The 19,843-nt window shown below is 44.3% G+C and overlaps 1 protein-coding gene across 2 annotated transcripts in view; it reads left to right on the top strand.

The window, feature by feature from the left end:
- Positions 1–19,843, top strand: part of tmem132e (transmembrane protein 132E) — a 335,088-nt gene that overhangs the window by 290,747 nt on the left and 24,498 nt on the right. For both annotated transcript variants that reach the window (XM_034606761.1, XM_034606758.1), the window contains exons 5-6: positions 5,736–5,879; positions 16,877–17,082. In XM_034606761.1, the coding sequence (XP_034462652.1) occupies positions 5,736–5,879; positions 16,877–17,082 (350 nt within the window). The remainder of the gene's footprint in view (positions 1–5,735; positions 5,880–16,876; positions 17,083–19,843) is intronic.

The following is a 19,843-nucleotide window of genomic DNA, read 5'->3' on the forward strand; positions in this document are numbered from 1 at the left end:
TATTGATTTGGTCGAGTGGCTGTGAAAGTGGAGCTTTCCAGTGAGGATCTGTTCTCACAGCAGGTGACACTTCAGCTGCTCTTCACAGGAACTAAAATACTGAGGTTTGAAAGTGATGCTTTCATCCTCAGCTCCAGAACGACTGCAGTGACACGCGGCCACTGGGTCTTCAACACAACCAACCAGTGGGTCACAAGGGCGGTTTGGGGGGGGGGGGATCAAGCATTTAAAACAGAAACGAATGAGGTCAAAACAAAAACGTCTCAGAAGCCGCACATCCCTCGACTTCTTTTTGCTGTAGAATCCCCGTCGTTTCAGTGGCAGATGCAAATCACACGGCACTTCTCAGCTGGTGCCATCAACCCACTGACAGCTTGGTGGAAAAGATCAGCACTTTGAGAAAGTGCTGATACAGAGCGGCTGGTTCTGTCTCCACGATACAAACACCGTGCGTTCGGGTTACAGAGCGACAGAGATGAAGGTTGCTGCGCCCCCTCGTGTGAGGATATAGCAACAGCAACGTAGGAGTGTAAAGGTCGTTTCCCGTCCAGGTTCCCAAGAAGAATTTATTCCTACAAATGGGGAAATAACCAGAAACAATGACTTCACACTGAACCCAGGACAAAGTGCAGGATGTTAAAGTTTGTGCTAAATCTAAGAATCAACCCACCGTGACGTCGCCCACTGGTATGTGTGAGTTTTGCATTTTATCCAGCGCCATCTTGGGTTTTTTGAAACCAGAAGTAACCATATTTGGAGGAGTGGGGGGGCGGAGCCTGACAGAGAGCTCAAGGACACTGCACGCCCTCCTACACCTACAACCTGCACCCATTGGACGATATTAGCTGTCAATCACACCGTATCTAAACATCATGCTGCATTGAAAAAGACTTGAAACTAGAGATTGAGACAAAAACTCGTCAGGAAAATGTTTACTGACGTTACAAAGTGACAAGTTGAGTCATTTTCTCATAGACTCCTATAGAAACAACCAGTGGAGTCGCCCCCTGGATGCAGCCCTTGGGAGGACACCTAGAGGTGCATGCAAAGACCCTCACCTGCAGACAGAGCACCCACTCTCACACAAAAAACAGCCCCATTACGAACACACAGGAGCAAACTAGAATGAACAATACATTTTCACTGAGAAACATCAGAACGAATACAGAGAAAAGAAAAATTCGAGGAGAAACGGTTCCAGGTAAAGTTAAATCCACCCTGAGGCCTATAAGTCAATTGAAAACACTAATAACACCGAGACACTGACGTCCACATCACTTTGAGCAAAGAGTCGATGAATTCAACAAACTGAAAAGAGGAAAGATGATGCAGAGCAGGAGGCGGCGGCGGTTTTGCCAGAATCCCCGGCTCCATTAGCCGCGCGGCGCCCACAGTAGCTGCCAGATGTTCAATAAGAAATGATGTTTTGTGTTGTGCAAACCTCACAGCTTGAAGTCACGCAGCACAGTTCCACATGCGTCCTTGTGCCTTCGTAAGGACTCACATCTGGCGGAGCTGTGTTGTTTCCATTATTCAGAGGCAGGTGGAGCCGGTGACAGTGGAACAGAGTATTTAAAGTCTCACACACTAAGCAACCCAAGAGCCCGTGGGAGGCTGCACAGTAATGGATTACATTTAATGGGATTACATTAACCACAAGCTAAGGAGACACAGAGAGAGAATCAGTTGTTGGTCTAATAAACCATGTAAATCGGTTAAAGTACGATGATGCACATGTTCGACAATCAATTACAAGACAATATTTCCAATTTAGTTACAAAAAAAGATAAATATTACATTCTGAAACTGGATTCTAAGAACATTTTTGAATTTATTATACAGACTCAACTCAATATGATGCACAGCAGAGCACAGAACCTCAACTAATGGAGTTTGAATTCGATCCGCAGCACATTTCACACACTCGTAGATATGAGTCACCTCAATAAACCAGATTTTTCTTTTGGGAAATTGGTAAAAAAAAAATGTCAAAGACAAGAGAAATCTCACAAGTAGTAAAAAGATCCTGGATCCTCCCGTGATGAGGATTTACACCAAAACGGGTTCCTCTCCGACCTGTAGCACGTCCTTCCACCATCATGAACATCTGCACATCTGTTTTTGGCAGCTGATCGTGGGTTATGATTACAAGTTTATTGCTTAGATTTACAATGTGCCTGCTCACATAGTGTAAATACCTCTATCACTGCAGCTGTCATCACTGCTCCCTTCATCTCTGTCAAGCTTTATTTGTGTAAATGCTTAAAACATAGATACACATCTCCCGTGTATCTCCTTTACAGTTATATACGCAACTAGGACTCTTCAGTATGAAGCCGAGCATCTTCCGCTCCTGCAATATCTACAAAAACCTTGTTAAGACAAATGGAGAGAGCTTCCACAGCGGCAGGAAGTGTTGCACATATTTACATTTGGGGCGTATTCAACAGACGAGCATTAAAACTGCAGGGAAAGATCATTTCCAATGTGGATTCTGCTGTGAACCGCACGATACGTGGAGAAAGTAGGAGAGACCTTGAATCTCTAGCAGCAGCCAGGATCAGGATCAGGATGTCGTACCCCGTGAAGAGACAAATTGTGATTGATGAATATGGGCTACACAAATAACATTTGATCGATTAATTAAAACAGACGGGGTTAAACATAACCACCTTGACTCAAGTTTGATTTGTCATATGCAGTTAACACAGGGTCAAGAGGACGATGAGAGAAACCGGCCAGCTCAGCAGTGCAATAATTAAATTAAAATAAAAGCAAGGTAGAAAGAGCTTACTTTAAAAAAGCATAGTCAAATATAATACAATACAAAAACTATATACATTCAAGGTTAACAGGCATAGTTATATTTATATATATATATATATATATAGTTATATTTACCTCTACATGTTATAGTCCATTAATTTATATAATTTTACCGTTGGATCCTTCTTTTAGTTAAATAGATAAACAGAAAAACATAATTAAAACTTCCTTAAAATGTGTTTTAGTTTCACTGTGACTGAAACAAACCAATTGAGTTCAGTGTGACGCTGGAACGACAACAGTGGTTTTCCCTTGTATTCCCATTAAATCCCAATAAGTGCTTTGCTTCATACAGAACACGGTAATTAAGTCAAATGATAGCCGTGTGCAGTCATGGCTGATTTTCTGGTTGCCGGCTGATTTCAGGTAAGCATAATTAGTGCTCCCAGAGCAGCGCACATTTAATTGTGAAGTGTCTCGTGTAGTGCGAGTACTTACCAGATGCCAACACAGCGAGGAGAGCTCAGGGATGATGTCTTTCAATTAGGATTTCACCCCAGAGCCCCGTCGAGTATCCACAGAGGTCTGTTGTGCTTTGCTCCCTTTAAATTGGCTGTTTTATAAAAACAAAGAGAGTAAAACAACCCAAAAAACAAAGCTTCTCTACCACTTTACAGGGGAGGCCAGAAGTGAAAATCTGATGTAAAATGATGTTTATATTATTATTCAGTGAAATGGAAACAGAGGAAGCTTCAGCCGACTTCTTAATTAATTAGTTTAATCTGTTTCCATTGAACTTTGCTGCTTTTTTGGTTTTATAGAGGCAGGAACTTTATATTCTGACTTTTAGTTTTTACATTTCCTACGTTTCATTATACATATCTTTTCATTATCGTGTGCAAATTGAAAATTTGTCATATAGCCGATGGGGACTTACTGTTAAAATTGATTCAGATTCAATTAAACAAGAATGAAGCTGTTTGCTGAAGATCTTGATATTTTCAGTTATTTTCTCATTTTGCGTTCGACTAAAAAATTTTTTTTTTTGTGCTACTCATAAGAATCTGAAATTATAAAAGGTTTGTGACAGAATAACAAACTTTGCCTCTAGTTCTTATTACACAGATCACATTTAGGTTTCTGTATTTGTCCACTCGTTCTTTCTCTAGTTTTGTTTTTGTGGCATCGACCAGTTCTCGTTTGCAAAAGAGGCGTCTGACCCACGTGGGTAAATTACATGGCGAAATTAAAAAGTAAATGAAAAGGCTCCAGACTTTATCTTCTCCGCCTCTTCACCTCTTCGCCGTGATGTGTGATGGCCCCCCCGAGAGGTGAGCTGAGGTATCAAGCCGACGGACGCCTCAGAACTGACTGCCTTCATTATTTGCCTCAGGCCACACGGCGTGCAGACGCCCTTCTTCAACGCTCGGCCGCCGGGGCTTGTGGGTAATACTCCTTCTATGAATAAACAATTTTGAGTCTTGCAGCCGAGACCAAGGAACCCCTTGAAGAGCCAGAGCGGGATGAAAGTCACTTCATGCTCGACGCTGTGATGAAGACGTTGAGATGAGGGACGGGCAGGGATTCAAATCTGATATTATTTGATTTCAGGATCAAAATGGTGTCAGTCTCTCCTGGAGTAATTGTGCATCAACCTTTATTTTGACATGATCTGCAAAAAATTACAAAGGAAGCCTCGTGTGCTTTCATAATAAAAATGCAAATGGTGGTTTGACAAAAATTGGCTTGTTTGATTATATCAGAATTGAGGAATTATCTTTTCATTGCCTAAGACTTGTTGAGCAAGAAGTTTTAACTACGTATATAAATAAGGGAGGCGATATAACGAACATTTGCACTCCGGTGTAATTGGATAATATTTCAGTGCAGCTGAAGGTGTTTCTTTCGTGCAAAGTTTTCCTCATTTGAGATTATCTCCTTTAAATTGGTTTATAGCGAATAAATGAATCATCAAACCTGAAGCTTCTGAGAAGCAGCTCCTTCACACAGACGTATGAATATGAATATGTTGAAAAGTGTATTCGTCTCCGCTCTCTGTCATAATTCGACCAAATTAAAGCTCTGCTCAAACCGTACAACCACTAAACGATTCATATTCAAACAATAATACGTTTCACTAAGCACTTAGGAATGAAGCTGGATTTTTGTAAATGAATAAAAAAATCACGATGTCTCGACGATGTTGTGATAATTCTCGATGTCAAAATGACAGTTTGGTTCTAAGTGAACACAAAGAGCCGTAAAGAAGAAGCATTTCAAGCCTCCTCTCCAGAAAACGTCTGTGTTGTGCTTTACGATCTTATAATTGTAACATTCTCCTCATCTCGCCTTCCCTGTTGTTGTGAATGTTTGTTTTTTTTTAGCATTTTTTAACTTTTGTTCTTTCTTAAGGAACGATAAAAAGTGTGAATCATAAAAAGGGGTTAGCTTTGCTCTGGAGCTCCATGGCAACAGCAGCCAGTCCTGTTGCCGTGGACGTCAGTGAAACCTGTTTGGTATGAGGCCTCCATTCTTTATCGAGATTCCTGCTGAGGCAAACACCCACCTCCTCTAACAGCCGGGTCTAAAACTGTGGTTGCATCAGAGCCGCGGCGTCGGCACAGAAAAAGTTCTGCCTCCTATGACGCCTGTGATTAAAGCTCGATGCTGTGATTTGCACGTTAAACATGTTTCCCAGAACGATTAAAGCTAAAGATTGTTGCTTTTCTCTGAACCAACTCTCTGTAGTCACTCAGTGGGACAAAGTTGATAATGAACATGTTAGCTGACGAAATGCAATGAAACGTGTCCTGGTAACAGCGGCGTGTCGCCGGGGGAGACGGCTTCTAATGTGGACGCCAGCGACGCAGCAGAAATATCAGAGAACATCCAACCTCCACTGATTCACCTTCTCTCTCTCTCTCTCTCTCTCTCTCTCTCTCTCTCTCTCTCTCTCTCTCTCTCCGTAGGACACTGAGATCATCAACACAGCCATCCTGACGGGACGCACCGTGGCCATCCCGGTCAAAATGGTCTCCATAGAGATGAACGGGGCCGTGACGGACGTGTCCTCCTCCGTGCAGTGCAAGTCCTCCAACGAAGACATCGTGAAGGTACAAATAAAACCTGAGAACTCGCTCGTATCGAGTAAAACACATCTAATCCCCTTCACTCCTCGAATACCGAGCATCACATCATCAGGAGAGCATGAAAACCTCCTGATTTCATTCCTGCCTCAGATAAAAAAAATCAACGCATGTTCATAAACCGCTGTATATAAATCAGTGTGGCTGCAAAAGGAGCGGTAACAGCTCCGTGACGTGCTCTCTGGAGCAGAGTATGTAAGCTGCTGCGTTTCAGGGGAGACGCCTCGTCCACAGAGTTCTGCTTCGCCGATGTAGCGTAGAGAGAGAGAGGGGGGGGGGGGAGAGAGAGAGACGCTGCAGTTCTCGTTGTTCATTTAAGTGTGATGGCTGCGGGCGGATGTAACAGCGGCGTCCCAGGATCCAGAACAATCACCGCTCAGACTCACGGGGAATCCGCGCTCGGCGCACGCCACCACGTCTGGTTTGTTGATTAAGCAAATTAAAGTGGGATCAACAGCAACTTGCAGAGCACATTAGAGGCGGCGATTACGCACTTATTATTTTACTCCAGTCAATTACGGTCGTAATAGATTTCACCACAGGCAGATTGTTTAGGCGGCACAGTCGAGTGTTGCGGCGCCGTTTTGCAGCGTCGGTCCTATAAAACCTGGTGGAAGACGGAGACGTGACCTCGGGAGAAGTAAACCATGCAATAATGTATGTGGTTCGATTCCAACGTACAACAGTGTCGATAAAGCAGCGAGTGTAACAGCGTGGGGGGGGGGGAATATCACACGGCCACACACACACACACACACACACACACACAGCTGCATAAAAAAGCTGTTGCGTCTGTGAGCTGGTGACAGCTTTGTGTTTTTCAGAGCAACAGGTGCAACATCTGCAGCAGCAGAGAAACACAACACCTGAGTCAGTGAGAGCGACTCACAACGTCCTCACACAGACACACACACACACACAGACACAGACACACACACACACACACACACACACACCCACCCCTCTGCACCGCACGTGAATTAAAGAGCCGCACAAACACAAAGATTGAGAAGAACCCCGATCACAAATACCAATTAAACTTCTGCCTGTAAAACTTGTTCCTCTTGGTTTTCTCCTCCTTAACGAGGCTGGTAAATTACATCTTGAGTTCGGTGCTGCCTCCCACCAGGGTCCTGTAGTTTAGTTGAGTGGTACCCGACAAACAACGGCTGTTTGGGGGGTACAAAGAGGAATTTACACCCTGAGCCTGGTGAATATGGTTAAAGCTCTCTGCTTGTTCCGGTTCTTGCCGAACCGACCGCTTGCATTTGTTGCTGACTCCATTTTGAGATGGTATTCAAACTCCGGTCGGGCTCGGTCACGTTTTCTCGGCTATCTACTTGATTTGGGTTTGAAGTTCCCGTGGAGTCACAGCTCTAGATGTCGACGATCTCGTCCTGTAACAGAACGGTCACGTGACTCCACCGAGTGAATCTGAATTGGAAAAGATTTGAGAAACAATACATCCCATAATGACTGAGCTGGTCTGAGAGTTGAATATACGCTGATTTAAAAAGTTCTTTGCCTGACCCTCTGACGGCTGCTCCCCCCGTCAGTTCGATACCTTCTGAGTGTGCTGCTGATGAGAGGTGAAGATCTGCAGCCAACTTTTCTTTAAGAAGACGGGATCGAACTCTCGTCGACACTGAAAGCTGCAATTATCAGGATGCCCAGAAAGTTTCAGGGTCCTCGCTCTGTTGAAAACTTCACACGACCTCTTTGAGACCAAGTGCAATCTTCACATTGACTGTTTTCAGAGACCTGAATCCAGATAAAGCTGCACTATAGTTTATTTAATTTAACTAATGTGGAATCTCATGCTTTCTTATGTTTTTATTCTATATCAAGCACAGAAATATGCCCTTCTTATAGATAATTTTCCCGAGCATGACACATACCAGAGTTAATCTCCGCGTGTTCATTTTGAGATCTTTTAATCTCTTTCTCTATCACGTCGACGGCTGATTTATTATTTAATAATAACCCGACGTTTAACCTCCGTAATGTTCTTTTCTCCCGTGATTTTAATTTGACTTTTGGAAAAAACTTGCACAGTGATCCGATACACCTGCTTCTTTAATTTCACACTCCCTTACTCTGCACAGGTCCTCTTGATTCATACAAAGGAGTCAATTCCAGCAACGCTTTTATTATGTGCTGGATAGTTTTTATTTTCCCTTTTGGAGGGGGAAGTAGTTCTCTCTGGATATAAACTCAAGTTCTTTGAATATGGTCGTGATTATTATAATAACATGGTTGTTTTCTTGTAATTTAGTCATATCCAGATGATTGTTCATTACTGTATTTCAGTCCCCTCAACATATTATTATTACCCTCTTATTTCTTTTTACCGTTAGAGGTGAAAAAGCAAAACTCTCATTTACCAATTTTCCTTTCACACTTTAATATCTTACTTCTTTCCTTATCACTGATTTCTTTAGTGCAGTCAAATATAGTTGAGTTAAGAATGAATGGAAGGAACTAGAGAGAGAACTATAGAAACTTCATCTTCTTTGCTTGTAAATATGTAATTTAGTTTTGTCTTTGCACCATATTGAGCTTTGGAGAGTTCACCCTCAGAAGTCGTGCTTAACGTGGTCAGCGTCACGTTCTGCATTTGTGCATCAGATAAGAAGATACAGTGAATGTTCTAAACCTAAATTGGATATTACAAAAATAATAATGGCACCTTAACGTCCAGCGACCTTTGCCCAGTCGCACCACTCTGACGCCTCTGAAGGATGCAACCCCTGAACTGGGAGACATCTTCAGTATTATCTAAAAAAACAAACTGACCTAGATGTGGTCGACAGTTTCCCAATCAGCTGCTTAATCTTTCAAATGTTTCTTATTGGCTAATAGAGGTCAGGGGTTTTCTTTTCATTTGAATAATTAAAATGAGTCTGGAGAATCCGGGGCCTGCAGCCATGTGCATGCGTCTGAGCCAGAGAGCAGCCGCCTCTGGTCCCTGCTCAGTGATGCTGAGACGAGGGAGGATGTTGATCGTGCATTGTTTCTGCTCTCTAACGTCCCGTTGCTAATTATCAGGAGGTCGATGCCGACGTCCGAGCGCGTGAACAATCACATTCTGACTCAAACCGTTCCACCCCAGTTATCAGAACAGCCACAGGGTGTCGTATCCTGCCTCTGCGGGTAAAGATGGATTTTACTCAGGTACCAGGCGAGTGATAGCTGTGTTTTTTTTTTACGAAACCATTTCAGCTCCATCTCCCTCTCATTGAAAGGTTGTGCGGTTATTGAAAAACGTTGAATACAGTAACAGCTGCATTTGAATAACCTGCACTCAGAGGGAAGCAGCCGCCAGGGAGCAGGAGTCCGGACGTGACTCGCACTTCCATCAACTTTCATGTGCCCGTAACAGAAATCTTTAGATTTGACCCTTTGACTGTGTGGGAAAAATCCTCTTTTTGTCTTTCTTCATACTTTTCATTGAACAGTAAAGTTGTCTTATCAAGTCGGGCTAATGAAATCCTCTTTGGTGGTTTAGCGGCTCGTCAAGGTCGGGTCAGGCAGGTTTGATGGAGGGTTTTTACAGACTGAGGCCGTGAAGCCACGAAGCCGAATCAGACTTCTCTCATTCTGCTTGTGAATGAACTGTATCTGTTAAAACACCAGTTCACGTCCAATATATTCTCACTCTGATGTATCGGACTCATCTGAACGCTCTCTGCCTCCCGCTGCTCGTCCTGTAAACAAATTGGTCCAAATAAAAAGTCCTGCATTGCTGAGGGAGAACAAATTAAATGTTTTTTTAATATCACATTTCTTCAGATTTAAAAAAGAGATGAGAGGGACACAAAATGAGCATGAGAGAGATGCTGACATAGGGTTCAACTGTTTGGGACGTGTCTACGTCATGACATCTATCTTCAAGTTAGTCAAATGTGTGGTGTTTACAAACAAACTGGGGACTGGTCTAATTCCAGTAGTGTCACAAATACCTGTTCATCGTCAATCTGATGGTCCAGAATCATAAGTCGTCAGAAACATGTTCTCTTGAGGGACTTTTCTGTCACGTCCTCAGTCCAGCTCCTGAAACAGATCCCAGTCTGGGATGAACAAAGTTGTCTTAATATGTATTCATTTCATTTTTTGTTATTTATTTCGAACAAATAGAAATTATACAAACAAAAACAAAAAAAAAGTAACGCTTAATGATTTAATCTACATATTTGAAAAGGAGTGAGAAGAAATACAAACTTAAAAACGTTTAGCATTACTTAAAGTCATGCTGGGGGGGAGCGTTTCCTGTCCAGATGTGTGTCTTTCAGTCGGGGTGGGGGGGTTCCAGTTGTGCCGTATAGTCGAACAGAGCAGGTTTTGCATCAGGCTGCTGCTCCTGCACGTCATTTATCATTTTTCATTATCCATTACCGACAGGGCGCGCGTGTGATATTGAGTGCGCTTGCTTCAGTGCACTTGCCATTGAGCATTTCGAGGCTAATTTAAAATGAGACCTTCAGGCTCAGGAAATACACGAGTCATGACAGTTCAATAAAACGTCCTCCAGAAAACCCAGAATAAAGGATCCACCGCGAGCCCGGAAAGAAAAGTGGCGGCCCTCCATTACTCTGTTGTGTTTTTTTTGCTTTTAATACCACGACACATTACTCTCACGCCAAAACTCATGTAGATCTATTCTAATCACCGTCGTGTTTTAGCTGCAGGAGGCTGGTTGTTGTTTTTTCTCTGAACGCTGCAGATGAGCCGTGCAGAACCTCGTCACATCTCCTGTGAGCCTCGTGACTCCCGACTGAAACTCAAACAGCTTTTAAACTCAAATCATTTCCTCTATTTTCAATCCCTGCATTCTCATTTAGATATTTGCCAACCCACGGGCTGTTGTGTGTTTTTAACTTTCCAACTCCGAGAGTAAAAATAGGTAAGGAGGCTGTGATTTTTCTTTTACAGGCACTTTTTTTTAAATTTATTTATTTCTTCAGTTCCTTCTTCTTTGGAAATAATGACTAAGCTGCGGTGTGCGTCAGGAGCCCGGCGAAGATAAGACAAACCTTGTGTGTGTGCACAGTTCTTCGGTGTGCAGGAATAATTATGAGGGCTGGAGAAGGTGGGAAACTGAAGGCAGAGATAAGGCTCCTCCCTCCGCACCACACTGAGTGACACTCTGTGCTTTAGTGCTGCTCCGAGTTTATCATCTGAAGACAAAAACTAAAGTCTGTTGGTTTATAACATCGTGTGCATCGCTTGTTTTGCTACGTGTGTAAACATTCAGCCACAGAAACGGGCAGGAATGACGCTGACGCCACAATTTAAATTATCAGTTCGGCCCATTTTGTGTTTTCTGTGGAGGAATGAGCTCCCGTTATCACAGAGCTTTGGCTTTTTAACTTGGCAGAACTTTTACAATTCACAAAAAAACCTATAGAACACTGACAAAACATCACGTCTCCTTAAATGCTAGAACATGCAGAGATGTTTTTACAGCTGTGTTCTTCCAGCCCAATGGTTTGGTAAAGGGCCCTTTGTTGCAACGTACCCGCGCACAAAGTCAGAACCATAAGTTTCTTTCTTTGTTGTGGGAAAAAAAAAGGAAATCAACCGACCTGCACCTGAGTCCTGACCCCAAACCTTTCCAACACACGTGGGATGAGCTGGAGCGGCGAGTGTGAGCCCGACTTTACCAGTGGTCGACCTCACTAGTGCTGCTGTGGCTGAATGGGAGCAAATCCCCGAGGCTCCAAGCTCATGGTGGGAACGAATAAAAACCAGAAGAGTGAAGGTGCTTCAACAGCAGATTCATGAAATAATGAGGTAACGTTGAGGTTTCTGAAAACTGACACGTAGTGAAGCTGTAGCTTTATTTGTCGAGGTTTTCAAATACAATACAAGGGATCTCATACACGTGGAAGACACAACCGAAGATGACAAGAGAGTTTGTGGTGATAAGAGTCGACCACGGTGTCCGGCTGATGTCAACACGATCACATGACCTCGGCAGCTCCACCTCTCACCTGAGTAACACAGAGGATGTGATGCTGTTTGATGCGTCCGTGCAGAAAACCTCCCGCTGTGTTGTGCATGTGTGAAAAGCAAACTCAATTCTCCAGATTCTTACCCAGAGGTCAAGTCAGAAAACGGTTTTAAAAGATTGACCTCTACTGTTTCAGAGATTTGCTGTAAACTCAAAACTCCAGCAGATGCACTTTAAAGGAGCCGACCTCTAAATGATGCTGATGACTTCTCAGAATGAATCATATAAAAGCTATTATTTAAAAAAAAATAAAGCTCCAAAGTCGCAGCTCTCCCGCAGCAGCATCGTTTCTCACACTCAACTTCATTAGTCCAACAACAACAGGCTAATGGAGGCCGCCTCATTTAGCTAACACAGCTAAATGAGCTCATTGGTTCCAGTGCTCCTGGAGCCAGAGAAGCTTCACACACACAGCTACAATCCCGCTAATGCTACGGCCATATGTCAGCTTTCATTCACTCTTCATCTGATGCATGTGTTATCCCCAAATGGAAACTCCATTTGGCAGAGGCGTCGTGGCAATTCATTCAGGGGGATATTTAATTTTGACGGGAGAGTCCTGGATAATTGTGGTTCCTGTTTTTTTGGAAGCGCCGCGGCACCGATATGTGAACGTCACGGAGATGGCTCCGTTCTGCGTTGTGTCATTGACATTGAGACGAGGGAGAGGAAATCACTCTACGAGCCACAGTTTGTGAAGTAGCCTAGCAACGCAAACATCTGTTTCCTTTCGTTAACTTCCAAGAAGCCCAGAGGTCGTTCGCTGACGCCTTCGGATTATTACAACTCCAACGTGGAGGAAAACAAATTAAAACATTGTCTTCATCTGGATGTTTATGTTTGTCTTTGCCCTTTTTTTTTCTGGTTGGCGGTGCGAGGGCAGGTTTGTACATCCATGACGCATGTCGTGTCACCATGGTTACCGGTCCGGTACGTCCATCCGGTTTGTCTCTTGACGTTTTTCCTTCTGTCTGATAAAGGCAACATTTACAACTGAAGAGTATCTGTTGTTGCTCGGATACAAAGTCCGTCCACAAATAGGAACAAAACATCAAAAGGGGAAATCACCTTTTGATGTTGTAATCACAAATTATTGATGATATAATTGATTCCTCGTAGATTTTCTGTGAATTATCCTTATCAAGGTCAATAGTTTATTAACTAAATTGTAAATTATTAATATGTATATTTTTGTAATCTTTGTTTTCTTTGCATATAATCAGTTTAGACTCTCTTCCGAGAGATGATTTAATATTATTTCTCTCATGTATTGGTAGTTTGCCATTAAAGCTGAACATCTCATCCTGGTGAGAGCTCGTCAGCATGTGAACTGTTGCATGATATTTTCTCTGGGCTGTGGACGAGCTGCAGTGATGCCGTCAGGTTATCTTGGCTTCGAGAGGAAAACATCCCCCCCCCCACCCCCCCCAAAAGCTGCAGGAATAAACACTGAGCGTACCGAGCTGGAAAGATGGGGGCACTTATCGGGCCGGAAGGGTCTAAAGGTCAATTCATGGTTTCTGTGTCCTCGTGGCTGCGAGGAGCCGTGTGTCGTAAATTCCTTGAGCTGCAAGTCTGCGAGGGTCAGAGCAGATTTTTCCCGTGTAGCCAAACACAGACTCCAGAGCCAGACACACAAAGCAGTGAAGTAAACAGTGACATTATAGCTGTAGAAACCAGAGTCTGCATCTCAGAAGGCGTCCCATGAGGTCCGGTTCCTTTAAATACTCTTTAGCTGCTTTCAGACGTGCAGTGAACTCCAGGTCATCTCCTGAAATTATCCAAGATGTCAACTTGGAAGCACGAGCTTCGAGAGCGTTTGGTGACACCGGGTGTTGATGTGAAACACGTGGTCTCCGCAGTGAAGTGTAGACGTCGCCTCCTGCCTCCTGCCTCCTGCCTCCTGCCTCCTTCAAACACTCAGGAGTTTTTATTTCAACGTGTCTGAGCGGAGAATCTTCCATTCCCCCGGAGTTCAAGTCTGAAAACTGCTTATATTGTGATTTGGCACTATACAAATTGAAGTGAATTGAGTTGAACCTCCGCCGCTGAAGTCCTTTTAAGAGATAATGTTGAAACAATAAACCAATGTTGCAACGGCAGAGAATCCGTTTTAGCAGTTTGCCCGAGATGCAATAAAATAATGGTTCTATTTCCTCACTGAGTTATGTGAGCGAACGCGTCCAGAATACGGATGAACAGACTGTTCTGCTCCGAATCTGCGGGGCGGTGGTCACATTTAAATATAATGGCATCGTCTCTTGAAGGACGGAAGCCGCCCGCCTCTACTGGAACCGTTTGGGGAAATTAATTTAGTTAATGTTATGGAATAACTGTGTGAAAGGCCCTTCGGTGTCCTCACCTTAATTAACCCAGCCAGTCTTTCACTCCGCATCATGTGACCGGTGCACGACCGAGCGGAGACGGCACTTGCACTTGCCCCGATGATCCGTCTCCACCCAGGCAATCTGCTGGCACCATGGAAGATGCCACAGCACATTAGCGGCGGCGGCGCGATGGCATGTGGCGGCTCGGTGTGTGAAAGCCCTCCTCACCAGGCCCCCACAGGGCCACTGATACCCAGAGTTGCTAACAGCTTTTGACTGGCAATTAGCTGGCCAAGTTTATCAGCAGCGAAAGGGAGCTGGAGCGGCGCTGCAGCGAGAGTGTGTGCGAGTGTGTGTGTGCGTGTGTGTGTGTGTGTGTGTCTTTAGGGTGAGAGTGAAGTGCATATCAGACAGATGTTCTCTACTGAAACCGCGCTGTGATTAATCAAGGTGGCCGGGGTCGTTGTGTTGAGTTACTCCTTCCTCCCTCTTCTGTAGCTCGGCTCGTTCAGATCAGCCGACACAACAATAACACTGCGCTGGCCCCCAAAAAGGTCAAACCCTGCAAAATTGCATTAGCTGAACCGGAGGGGAAGACTGTCATCTTAAGAGTCGCTCTCTTCCAACCGCCGCCGCCGCCGCCGCCGCCACCGCCCCCCCACCCCGGCCTGTCTGCATTGAGGGGGAATTATATTACCGACCTCCTCCCAGTTATGATGAATCCCCAGCCCTGAGAAGACTGGCCGGCCCGACCTCCATTTGCGGGAGATTAGATCCTCTGATTACAATGCCAGCTACCTCCCACCACTAGATAAATCTTTCAGCCGGAGCCCAAAAGCAAAGCCCTCCGGATCCATTGCAGTTAATAATTTAGTGTTCGAGGGGGACAAGTATTTATGATAATTAAAATTGAGCTGGAGATTTTTCTTTATTCGACTGGACTGGGGGGGGGGGGGGGGGGGGCCTGAAGAATGGTTTCAAGTTAAAAAATGACATTTGCTTGGACTTGAATTCGGGGGAAATTTCCATATATTGAATTCCTACTTGTGTGTCACTGCAGGGTCCGAACTGACATCACATTACATGAAATGTCACAGAGAAGGTAAAAAAACGTGTGAATGTGTTTATAATTCTCCGTGTAGCTATTAGGACCTAAAGTTCATGTGAAATACCACAACGCTGCCGGGGCTCGGAAATATTAAGAATTGTGCCTAAAAGCCCGTGTTGGCATATTCTGTGTTTGTGTAATTGTTGTGCTAAGAATGGGTCTGATAGATGTCGGGGTTAGGATGTGGTTTGAATCCCTAATTTGCACTGTACATGCTCAACAAACACTGGGTTACTCAGAAGCACTAATTTCACTGCTTAAAAGATGCAAATTAGATGAGAGAAGGGCTCAGAGCAGCAGCGGTTCTCAGCCCCCCCACCACCCACCCCCCCGCCCCCCGTGCCTTCCAGGCCGGGGAGTCTGGGAGTTTTCCTCGTGACCAATACGCAGCAGCAGCAGAAGATTTTCACTGATTCGTTCCACGTCTGTGGTTCCGGCCCGGTGAAATCAGCTGCGTTCGGGGGGGAATGGGAAAAAAACACTCCAGACTCTGCGGCGCACAGCGGAGCAGCAGGGTGTTGAATCTCAAATATCTCGTGAAGGAGACATATGATGCTTTCTCCCGGGTTTCTTTCCTCTTTGCATGTTTATAAAGTGTGGGAATGTTAAAGTTCGGCAAAGTTTAAAAAGCCCAAAGTCTCCTGAAGCTCCTGAAGCTCCTGAAGCTCCTGAAACACCTCGTCAGTTGAGACAGGAGCTGAAACCAAGTTGTTGCAGACAGAGGCTGAAAGGAGGAGCTGCAGCAATGGACAGTCTGAGATGTAAAAACACTAAATCTATGTAATCTAATAACCTTTAAATAACGTTTTCACCAAGTTACAGTCAACACACACTGCATCATCTTTTATAAAGTACTTTCCAGTTGTGGCGGACAGTTTTGTTTTATGTCGTAGGTTTCCAGATATTCTACCTCTTGATTGTAATTAAAAAAATTACCACTAACATGTTTTTGACACAAAAACTACTGAATGGATCCAGGATTGTTTTTCTTCACTTAACATTGTGGAATTGGACGTTTTTTTTGACATTTTCTCAATTTTCTCTGCAAATAATTCTTTAATAAGTTGAATGCATCTCTCTCTTCATCAGATTACAATAGAAATTAACCAATATATTGTTTTGTGGAATGACAAACTACATCCCTTTGCATTTGATCACAGTGCAAAGTGCAGAGACGAATATATACGACCCGACAAGTTCAGGAAAACCAAACGCTGCAAAGCTAGAAACCTGTTGTGTTTGTGTTCCGTCTTTCCTTATCAGACTTGAGTGAACTAATCCTGTGGGATAAAAGAAAGTGTTGACGGATCTGGTTTACGAGCCCTGAACTTTAACACCACATTCAAATCCATAAAAGATCCTATTCCGTCGCTTTATATTTGCTTTGCTGAAAGTATCAACCTTGAAACGCGGTCGTGATGAATTGTGGAAATGACAGCCGCAGCCGCGCGGCGCCGTATATCACCTCACATCACCATATAGATGGTCTCTGACTTCTGACCCTGATCTGTCCTAGGTGTCCATGAATTGCGACTACGTGTTCGTCAACGGGAAGGAGACGCGGGGCTCCATGAACGCCAGGGTCATCTTCAGCTACGAGCACCTGAGCGCGCCGCTGGAGCTGACGGTGTGGGTGCCCAAGCTGCCGCTGCAGGTGGAGCTGTCCGACAGCAACCTGAGCTTCATCAAGGGCTGGAGGGTTCCCATCCTGCCCGACAGAAGGTACGACCCCCTGCTGGTTTGATGTGTTTATTTCATTTCATGGCTTTGGCCGTGGAATAAAAGCCCCGTCCTCACCAAGGTGACGACGGATCTTTAGGAACACGTCAGGGGGAAGACAGGCTGTAAACTAACTGGAAATGAGCTCCACTTATTTGGCAGAAAAAACAAAGGTGAACCCTTGAATTATTACTCGCTCTCTTCCTCACAGTGCACAGAGCAACTCCACATTTTAACTTATCGTGCTCAGATGCAGTTTAAATAATCTGACATGTTTATCACTGTTTTGTCTTGTTTGTGTTTTTGCTGTGTCAGATCTCATTGTCACCATGTTGCAGTTTTCCCAGTTTCTTTTAAGTTTCTTTTGCTGCTAAATGAAAGTTGTGGTTTTAAACTTCTTCTTTATGAGCAGATGAAACCTTTTTTATTAGATTCCTAGTTTCTACATTTCAAAACCTGTTATTTCAGATTCTTGGCATCATATTTATCCTGCATAAACTGAACCTTTGTGTTTTATTTCGCTGTCCTAATGGAAACATCTGCTGTTTGAATGTATAGAAACAACAGACTGTATATATCCACTCCGCTGTGTATTAGCTGACATATAATAGAGTGTGTGACAGGGAGATTCTCTCCTCTACAGCCCGCATGGTAACAGGAACAAAGCCTTTCCCTGCAGCAGAATATATTTTGTACGTCTTATTTGCACATGATTACCAGAGGGATCATTACCCACAATGCAAAAAAGGCGCGTTGCAGCGTCTCAGTCTTAAATATCACAAACTCTCAAACGCTGCCCGGCTTCCTCTCTGTTTTCCAGGATTCTGTGTGTTGTTGCTTGTTTTGTCTCTAATTAGAGGCTCTGACTCGAGAGCAGCAGCAGAAACTCACGCCTGCGAAATGAGCCTCTCAAGTGCAAATTGATCTACGAGGCTGTCATGCATGTGTCATACCCATCTCAACACGGCTTTTTTTTTCCAACAGCACGTCATAGACGCCGGCTTAATTTGACTTTGAGTGCGCACACTGAGATTCTTTCTCAGATTGAATGTCGGCCGTTTCTCCAGATAGGTAATGATGTTTTTGGAGGAAGACGCAGGTGATTTGCGGTTGCTGCGATTCGGGAGGATGCTCAGAGTTAAACTGTTGTTGTAGCTGCTAAACCACAGCAGGGACGTCTCACATGAGATACTTTCAGACGTGCACGAGACTCGGGAGAAGAAAGCAAAATGCAAAAGACAGTTGCTGTGGACGTCCATCAGATACAAAACTGAAACAAACAAAGACAATACAAATATATCTGAGGATGAAAAAGTAGAAACCACACACGTGGAGGGACATCAAGGAAGATCTCAACTTAGAAAGACAACGAGATCCGAGATCCGAGAGCTGAGAGCTGAGAGGTGATGACGTCAACGCCTATGATCTCTGCAGCGGAATTCAAACGTTACATCCTTGCGTCTGCCCGCTGCGCCACCACGTCCACCTGAACGCTCAGGAGACGAACGTGTGGGCAGAGAACCTCCCTCTGCGTTGTTCATGGGTGAAAGTCCAGAGAAGATCTGGACGTTCTCCAGAGTTCACGGCTGAAAGAGAGACTCTGGATATGCAGTGGTGCAGCCTTGTGTTCCATTAGACCACGAATACTGAGCTATCTCCTCTGTTCTGGTCATATTCCTATAATGAATCGAGGGCCAGTCGTGTGGTCATCATATCGATATTACAGAGGGAATCCAGCCGGCAATAAAAAAACAAATGAGGTGTTTTTGCGACGAGCCTCGGAAATATAACACCTCCAGACGTGGAGGAAATGGCACCAGTGGGAGATTGAGGTTGTTTTGCGGCAGGACCTCGATGAGAAATGTGTTCCCGGGTTAACACACTTAGGCTCATTAGAATATTCCGGCGCTCTTGTGTCGCGCGGAGCGGTAACAAAGGGCGCCAACCCTTCATTTAGGAAATGTTTAATGGCGGCATTAACACTGAGGCCGGGTGGCTGCTGTCGCCGCTGCCAGAGTACATCATCACAGGCTAAATCCATTTCTACCCAACCTGAATACAAATGGCGCGTTTGAAGGATGGAGGCGTTCGGAATGACCCGGAGCACCTGGAGAACGTCTCATTCTTCAACGGGCTGTAATGGGCTGGAGAGGAATATTATTCTCAAGTGGAAAATGAGACTTAAATCCACACTTTAGTCTCATTTATTAGTTTTTTCTTTTAAAGTCCCAGCTAATCAAAGCAGAACTCGTATTAGATTTCTCAGCTTTTCACACCTGGTTGTTTTTTTAATGTTTGTGGTTTTCGCCGGCGGCCTCATCAGGTTTTAATTCTCACACAACTATATTATATGGTTTTTCAACTGTTTCAGTAGTGGAACCAGTTGCTTCAAGCAAAGTGTCATGGTTTTAAAGTTAGTTTTTTCTAAACTACGTGTCTCTCCACTTCCTCCTGCTCATATATGCATCCACCTTCCTTTTGTGTCTCTGTGAAAACAATAATCAAAGACCCCTTGTGGCTGTGTGAGGTTACTGCACAGTCAGGACCCAGTCAATCTGTTTCACTGCCGCTGAAGCGTTTCTTCTTCTGCTTGATGTCGCTTCTATTTACTGAGAATGCGTCATTTTCCTGACTTTTTCCTGCTGGTTTTCTTGGTGGAGCATCAGGAACCTGCAGATGAACATGCCACATGCTGCAGACACTGACTATGACCTTCCCACTGGAGTCTTTGTCTTTTTTAGTGAAACCAGCGTCTGTTCTGAAC

The sequence above is a fragment of the Hippoglossus hippoglossus genome, chromosome 14, assembly GCF_009819705.1.
Source record: "Hippoglossus hippoglossus isolate fHipHip1 chromosome 14, fHipHip1.pri, whole genome shotgun sequence".
Lineage (NCBI taxonomy): Eukaryota > Metazoa > Chordata > Actinopteri > Pleuronectiformes > Pleuronectidae > Hippoglossus > Hippoglossus hippoglossus.